Source organism: Alternaria viburni (genome assembly GCF_023758015.1).
Source record: "Alternaria viburni strain BMP 2772 chromosome Unknown scaffold_8, whole genome shotgun sequence".
Lineage (NCBI taxonomy): Eukaryota > Fungi > Ascomycota > Dothideomycetes > Pleosporales > Pleosporaceae > Alternaria > Alternaria viburni.
The window spans coordinates 856,231-864,360 of record NW_026055777.1 but is presented as its reverse complement, the minus strand read 5'-3'; the positions used below and the strand labels follow the sequence as shown (position 1 = coordinate 864,360).

At 43.0% G+C, this 8,130-nt stretch overlaps 1 protein-coding gene across 1 annotated transcript; it reads right to left on the bottom strand.

The window, feature by feature from the left end:
• Positions 1–3,577: 3,577 nt before the first annotated feature.
• Positions 3,578–6,917, bottom strand: PIM1 (ATP-dependent Lon protease pim1; the record flags this gene model as incomplete). The annotated part of the gene is made up of 2 exons (XM_049353621.1): positions 3,578–3,775; positions 3,828–6,917. The coding sequence occupies 2 exons, from the start codon at positions 6,915–6,917 to the stop codon at positions 3,578–3,580; spliced, it is 3,288 nt and encodes a 1,095-aa protein (XP_049212069.1).
• Between the last annotated feature and the right edge of the window lie 1,213 nt (positions 6,918–8,130).

Genomic DNA, 8,130 nt, shown 5'->3' with positions numbered 1-8,130 from the left:
AATCTACTTTAGCTTACTAATCTTTGTCTAAGAAGATAGACACTACGCTTAATAAAGATAATTTAAAAGATAAAGACTAGAATTCTAATAAGCTTAAGACTTTAACTATAGCTAAAAACTATAAATATCTAGATAAGACTTCTAATTTTCTTTAACTAATTCTTAATAGCTACTCTAAGTATACTAAACTTAATAACTACAAACGTATTAAAGTTATTTAAGCGTAGTATTAAGAAGTCTATATTAGCTACTACTTTAATAGCTTATTAATTAATAGTACTTATATTTATTAGACTTATATATAAGTAATAGCTACTTATATAAGTCTCTTTAAGTAAGCTATAAATATAAAAGCTATAAATAATATTCTTCTTCTTTTATATCTTTTCTAAGATAAGTAGTATAAACTCTAAACCTATCTAATTATATCTATCTTCTTTATTAAGTAGTATAAGCTTAGTAAGTAAGACTCTAACCTTTTTAGCTATTACTTTTATTCTTAGATAGTCTATAATCTATATCTAATTCTTTTCTAGAAGAAGGTTAGTAAAAAGATAGATTAGAGTAAGCTAGTAGAAAACTTTAAGTAGAAGAGTAATATTACTATAGAGAACTTTAAGTAGCTATTCTTTAATAATAAAGAACTTAAGAAGATTATTAAAGAATTCTTTAAGATATACTATTACTACTAGTTCTACTACTTTCTTCTTAGTTTAAGATACTAACACTAGCTTTATTAGCTTCTTCTACTAGTTTATCTAAACTACGTTATAGTAGATAAAATATAAAGTAGACTAGACGTGCTAGTAATATTACTAGTACTTAGATTTTAGGTAAGCTTCTTGTTTTATCTAAAATCTACCTACTACCTATACTATAGTAGTATATTACTAATATCTTTACTTAATTATTTATTTTGCTTTTTACTTTCTTTTCTATATTTTTTCTTTATTTTTTTTTTTATACTATAAGTAATTAACACGTTCTAGATAGTATAATAGAACTATACTACTAGAAAGAGAAGGTTTATACTAGTATATAAGGTGTTTTTATATAAATTAGATCTTTAATAACCTAAGAATTATCTAAAAAAAGAACATCTTTTAATAAGAGCTCTTTAGAATTATATTATTATTTACTATTTTATCTTTTACTTATACTTTTTAGTATTAGACTCTTATATAATACTTTAGATAATAGAATCTCTCTATAATAAAACTCTTTTCTACTAAACTAATACTTATATACTTTCTTATTTATGCTAACTACCTTACGTTCTTATAGTAATATATCTTTATACTCTCTAATACCTATACACTAGTTATATTACTTTACTACCTTACTAATACTTAACTAAATTATTTTTTTATTCTTTAATTACTATTCTTTAAATTATATTACTTTTACTATAAAAAGCTACTATAAGCTACTCTACGTCTACTAAAAGAGAAACTATTAAAAAAGCTATTTTAAAGGCTGTTCTAGTAGCTATAGAATAAGATGTTATTTATAATATAATACTTAATATTTTAGGCGCTCTAAGAAGTGTTCTAAAATATATAAAGAGCTACTTTATTAATACTTCTATTAAAGCTTTTATTAAAACTTTTATTAAAGCTCTTATTACTACTATCTTACGTACGTATTTGTCTAGAGTAAGGCTATTAATTATCTTTTCTATTAGCCTTACTATTAAGAAACTTCTTATTACTAATATATATAAGTTCTTCTACTAACCTAAGCTTATTATTAATATAAATTAGATTAATCTTATTACTATAGATATACTAAAAGCTTAAGCTATTTATATTTATACCTTTACATATAAACTAGTACTAACTATAGAATCTCTCTTTAAGCTTATCTATAATACTATAGTCTTATAGATTATTACTTTAAAGAGAATTTTTAGTTATTTTAATAAGAAATTAGATAAAAATAAGAAAGTATTTATAAATAGTCTCTTAAGTATTACTATAGTTAAATAGATAAAGACTATAATAGTTATCTAAAATTATTCTTAAGCTATAAGTAGGTAGTTATTTTTACTAGTTACTAAGTATCTAAATAGTTAATATAGCGTTGTATTATAGTTAATAGAGAATAAATATAGCTAGTTCTATTAGCTAGTAGTATACTTATTACTATATATTATATTATTTCTAGTTATTTTTAGTTATAGTATAAAGAAAGTTATATAAGTAAGTATAGAATAAGTCTAAAATAACTATATTACTATAGTAATATATACTAAATTAATATTAAAATTATTTAGTAGTTTTAAAAGAGACTAGCTTAAAGTCTTTTAATATCTTTTAATATCTTTTAACGTTATTTTACTATAAAAATAATACTAAATTAGACTTAAGGTACTAAAGCTTACTAATAGTATATAAATAAAAATTATAATAATATTAACTTTATTTAGCTAGAAATTAACGCTCTAAATAAGCTACTTATAAAGTATATTACTAGTACTCTTAGTAATACTAAGAAAGCGTAGCTTACGCGTACGTAGAAAAAGAAAAGTAAAATTAGTACTATAATTATAGCTAGTTATAAAAAGTACTTTAAGCTAAAGTAAATAGATATAAGTTAGTAGAAATAATAAAATACTAAAGTAGAATTATAGAAGAAAACCTGCTTAGAGACTAGCGTCTTAGCAATAAAATTACGTTAAAACATTAGAAACATTAGAGAACATTACTACATGCATTCTTTCTTGCTAGCCACAAACGCTACGAACAGCGTTGGCATTTTCTCCTCTTCTGTTAGTCGTGTTTTAGCCCGCTAGTAATTCAGGTGGCTTCAGACATGTGGCAGTTGCGTCACAGACTTGATAGTTCCTTCCCTCGCCATGCCATGCAGCTGCAGAGTGAACCAGGCGTAACGCGGCACTTGCAAAATTCGGCCGTTGAAGCTGACGACGCACTATTGCTAATCGATTGCATAGTGTAGCCGTCACGAAAATGCCCGGCCCAAATATGCACATGGCTTGCTGCGGCATCCCACGATGCCCCCTGTGACGCGTGGTGGGGTTCGTGCATGAGGGGTAACGAAAAACCACGAGGGCTAAGGGAGGGGTTGGGAAGCTGCAGCTTGGGTACGTAGCTACCATGCTGTCAGAAAACGGCTGAAACTCTGATTGATGAGCGTAAATGATGCTTCTCCCACAAGGTTCCTATACATGGTGGGCTGAAGACATACCCAGGTATAGCATAGCTGTGTACGAAGACGGGAGTGGTAGCTAGGTACGGACCGCCCCGCTATCGGCAGCCTGTGAACGCGGAAGAGGGCAGAAGGGATCATGCTGGATATGCTTCCTTCTTATCAACCCGCATATTGTGGTTGACGTGAGATCATCCATTTGCATCATCGGAACCTCTTTCACTCGCGCGCATGCTACGCATTGAACCGCACTATGAGAAGAGAGAATTGTTATCATTCATTACCAATGCAGTCGAATCGTTATGGCTCTATGGCCAATGCATATGCAAAAAAACGCCCAAAATGCGCTGCGCTGCTGAGCACGCTATTCGCTTTATCGTACAAGTATTTCGTCCCAAGTGAGACTCGCTCAGTCGTCGTCCTCACCGGACTCCTCCTCCTCCTCTTCCTTCTTCTTTTGCTCGCGCTTCTTGCGGTCGCCCTTCTTTCCCTTAAGCTCCTTCTCCCACATCTTGTTCGCGACGTCCTTGTCGAGATCTGGGAAGACAATGTCGAAGACTTCCTTGTACCATTGGACGGGGCGGCCTTCTATGCCCTCTTTAATGTTCTGTGATGTGTTAGCAGCCATTCCCGCTTTTGTTTAGAATAGGACAACATACCTCAGGCAGTTCAAGCCAGTCGCTCATGTTGTCGTGTGGGAAGATGACCGTCTTTGCGCCCGCTCTCCGTGCAGCAACAGTCTTCTCACGTAGTCCGCCAATCCTCAGCACCTTGCCGGTAAGAGTCAGCTCACCAGTCATGGCAACATCATCCCTGATCTTCCTGTCAAGTGCCAAACTGAGCATGCTGGTCGCCATGGTGATACCAGCGCTTGGTCCGTCCTTTGGTGTGCCTCCCTCGGGGCAGTGAAGGTGTATCCTGGCGTGTTCGAAGAACTTGTTCTTGGGGAACTCGCGGGCCATGATACTCTTGGCGAACGAGTAGGCTACACTGGTCGACTCCTTCATGACGTCCCGAAGCGATCCACTGCGCTCAAGACCGGGTGATGATGATGCCGAGAGCGCGTTCTGCACTATCGATTCTATATAAAGCGCTGAACCGCCCATCGACGTCCATGCCAGACCCATGGCCACACCGGGTGGCGTAAAGTCGTAGAGACGATCTGATGTGAAGATGGCGGGTCCGACGTAGTCCTTCAGGTTGTCCTTGGTGATGGAGACGTGCACGGAATCTGGGATCTTGAGCGCGACGCGAGGCTTCTCGGTGGTCTGCTCTTCAATGTTTTCCGGTGTCTCCTTGAGATCGCTCTTGTCCTTGTCTGACTCCTTTTGCGCAGCCTTGCCCTCTTCAGTGAGCGCTGCAGCCTCGGGGAGAGCATCTTCGCCTACATCGGTAACAATCTTCAGCGCTGACTTGCGGTACACCTTCTCGATGTGCTTCTTCAGATTTCGAACACCAGACTCGCGACAGTACTTGTTGATGAGCTCAACAATCGCATCGCTCTCGAGAACGACATCTGCGTCCTTCAGCCCACTCATCTCCTTAGCGGCGGGAGACAGGTACTTCTCAGCAATGGCGATCTTCTCGTCTGAAACGTAGCCTGACAGTCGAATCACTTCCATACGGTCGAGCAATGGTTGTGGGATCGTCTCATCCATGTTGGCTGTGCACACGAACAGAACCTTTGAAAGATCGACAGGTACATCCAGATAGTGGTCCAAGAAGCTGTTGTTCTGCTCTGGGTCCAGCAGCTCGAGAAGTGCTGATGCTGGGTCGCCGTGGTTGCTGTTGCGTCCGATCTTGTCGACTTCGTCAATCAGAACAAGCGGGTTCTCTGTTTGACATTTTTTAAGCGCTTGAATGATGCGTCCTGGTAGCGCACCAACGTATGTCCTTCGATGACCCTTGATCTCTGCTACGTCGTACATACCACCGACACTGAAGCGGTAGTACTGACGGTTCAGAGCGCGAGCAATCGACTTTCCAATCGACGTCTTACCCACACCGGGTGGACCGACCAAACACAGAATCTTTCCTTCGACTGTGCCGCGCAATTTGCCGACAGCGATGAACTCCAGAATGCGGTCCTTGACATCTTTCAGTCCGTGATGATCCTCGTCCAAGACCTCTCGCGCATGTTGGATACCGAAGTTTTCGGCGCTGCGCAGACCCCAGGGTAGCTGTGTGAGCCAGTCAAGGTAGTTTCGAGTGACGTTGAACTCGGAACCGTTAGGCTCAAGACCTTGTAGCTTGCTCATCTCCTCTTCGAAGACCTTGCGCACGGCTTCGGGCATAGCCAGCTTGTTAGCCTTTTCGTTGAACTTTTCGATGAGCTTGTCCTTTCCGTCCGATTCGATACCGAGCTCGCGCTTGATACCCTTCATCTGCTCCATCAACATGTACTCGCGGTGCTTCTTGGTGACTCTGGCATTAACATCGTCGGCAACCTTCTTTTGTAATTCCGCGCTAATAAGCTCCTTCTTGAGCACTTCCAAGGCCTTGCTGAGACGCTTCTCAATGTCCATTTCTTCAAGCGCATCCTGCAGTTCATGCGACTCGGCTTGTGCTACGGCGGCGGCGAAATCAGCGAGTTTGACAGGGTCTTCCCCAACGTTCATGGTGGTATGGACAGAGAAGGTCGAGACGTGGTCGCGGAACAGCGGATTGAGCAGTGCTACTCCCTTGAAGGTGTTGACAATTTCGTTGACCAGCACCTGGATTGTCTTGTTGCTCTTCAGATCGAATGGCTCTTCAACCATATTCTCAACATCGGCAATGCTGACATTGCGACCCTTGAGGATGGTGGGTACGAGCGCTCCTTGGGCTGCCTTGGCCTCTTCTGTTGCCTCCTCGAAGCTAGCGACGACATCGCCCTTGGACTGTGTTGCGCCTGCCTCCGGCTCTGGGGTATCCGCACTCTCGCTCAGTGTGCTTTCAGCCACAGATGACTCCTCCTTCGCTTGCGGTGGCGACTTGAGACCAGTCATCTTTATGCGACGGTGCGGGTAGAGGACACAGGTCATGGCAAAGTTGTCATCGGCACCCACGGGGAATGCGCTCGTGACCTGACAGAATGTGCCCACGTCGTACACCTCGCTGGGGTCGTGGATGACGTCCTTGTCGGCACCATCATCCTTGAACATGAATGCACCGATGTAGGGCTGTCCTCGCTTGACCATGTCCGCAATTGCCTGTCCGACCTCTCTATCTCTAATTGTGATGGCCTTGTAGAACCCCGGGAACAGCGGACGTTTGACGAGCGGTATCGCCATGACTTGCGGGTAGACGTCGGGTATCGAAGGCTTGACGAGGGCTCTTTCGGCGCCCTTTCGCTTCTTGCCACCGCCGTCGCCGCCTGAACCGCTTCCTCCTGCTGCGCTGCCTCGCCCAGAACTCGCCTTTGGTGGTATTGGTTCAGGCGCATCGCTCTTGCCCTCGAGCTCTTCTGCTCTTTTCTGCTCCTTCAGCTTCTTGGACTCTTCTGTTTCTTCCTCCTTGGCCTCCTCCAGCGGCTCTGGTGGCGCCTTTGTATCGTCTTCCTTCCGTCTACCCAACGTTGTGGAGAAGCTGCGGTATGCGAAGAGCGCCGCGGGCGGCGAGGAACATCGGTGATGTTGCCGGGCAACCAGCGATGCCGTGCATTGTGCGGGGAGATGGCGCGACGAGGCTCTAGTGGTGATATTCCTCGCATTCGATCGTGAAGCCTGACGAAGGGCCGCCCGCCACGGCAAGTTCTGTCCGTGGAACATGATGAAATGGCGTTATGTCGGCGAGGGTGGTGCTAATACTATACAAAGAATGAAAAGAGTGCACGTGGGGATACGTGGCACTCGTAGTATGACCGGAAAATCTAAGAAGAGGGTTGGGTGGGGTGCAATGAAGGTTGACAGGTTGTAGTGGCGGCGTGTGAATTGCTCAGCATCCTTCCGAATCTCGACATCATCACCGCCCAAGCTCCTCCGATAGCCCCGATGGCAAAACCTCGGCAACACGCGACACTGCCAATCCGCCTCCAACCACCGCCTTTCTCTCAATTGATCCTCGATTTTGGCACCTCGATCCATTTCAACCCTTTCTCCTTCCAATCTACATCACGTCGCTTGCTCGCAGTCACTTTACCATCTATTGTCAGGCTCCGACCTCGGCTTCTCTTCCAAGGTTCATGCTCGCCGTTTACGTTTCCAATCTTGTAGAACATCATCGAATCCCATCGAAAGCAGCGAAGACCGACCGCTCGATCTTGCTTATACATCACATGCGCCTAGTAATCTGGATGCACGTTCTTGCCGCAATGCGGGAGAGACGCGTATCTGGGCATATCGACTCTTAACTCCGTTGTAGGGCGCAATCTCCTTCTAGGATGCGAATGCACCTCGTGCTTCTTACAGTGTTCCTAGATATGGCCCGAATATATCCCCCGAAAGCGAATTTGCATAGAATCGTGCCCACAGCAGGCCTCAATGCGCGTGGGCGATGCTTCCTCAAGGGCGCTATGGACGTGGCTACACGCGTGGGTCATGTTACCGGGCCACGTTGAGACCCCAGCCATCGCGCATCTCATCGCGCGATCACGTGAGGCCCTTTTCGAGAGTTAGCCGTGTCGCAGTTTGCAGCATACAAAGCGTTGTAGCTCACTAATTGAAAGAAGAATGGTATATGTATACTTCAACTGAGGGTATATAACATTGTTTGCAAAACATAGCTTCCTTGTAGGCGTCTGATGGGGCGCCAATCCAGCTGATCCCGGTGCTATCCCATGAAGCCACGACGGAGTGACGATGATGGAGAAGATCCACCAGTTTCCTCTTGGCCTCTGCTCAAGTCACGTCAATTAGCGGGCGATCCTCCCACGCCAATGGTAGGTTCCACGATATGGTCACGCTAACGTCATCGCGTTCCACACATTCCAACGGCATGATGTCCGCCCAGCGCCGAACGCTTGTCACAAGGCCAGCAAACGGC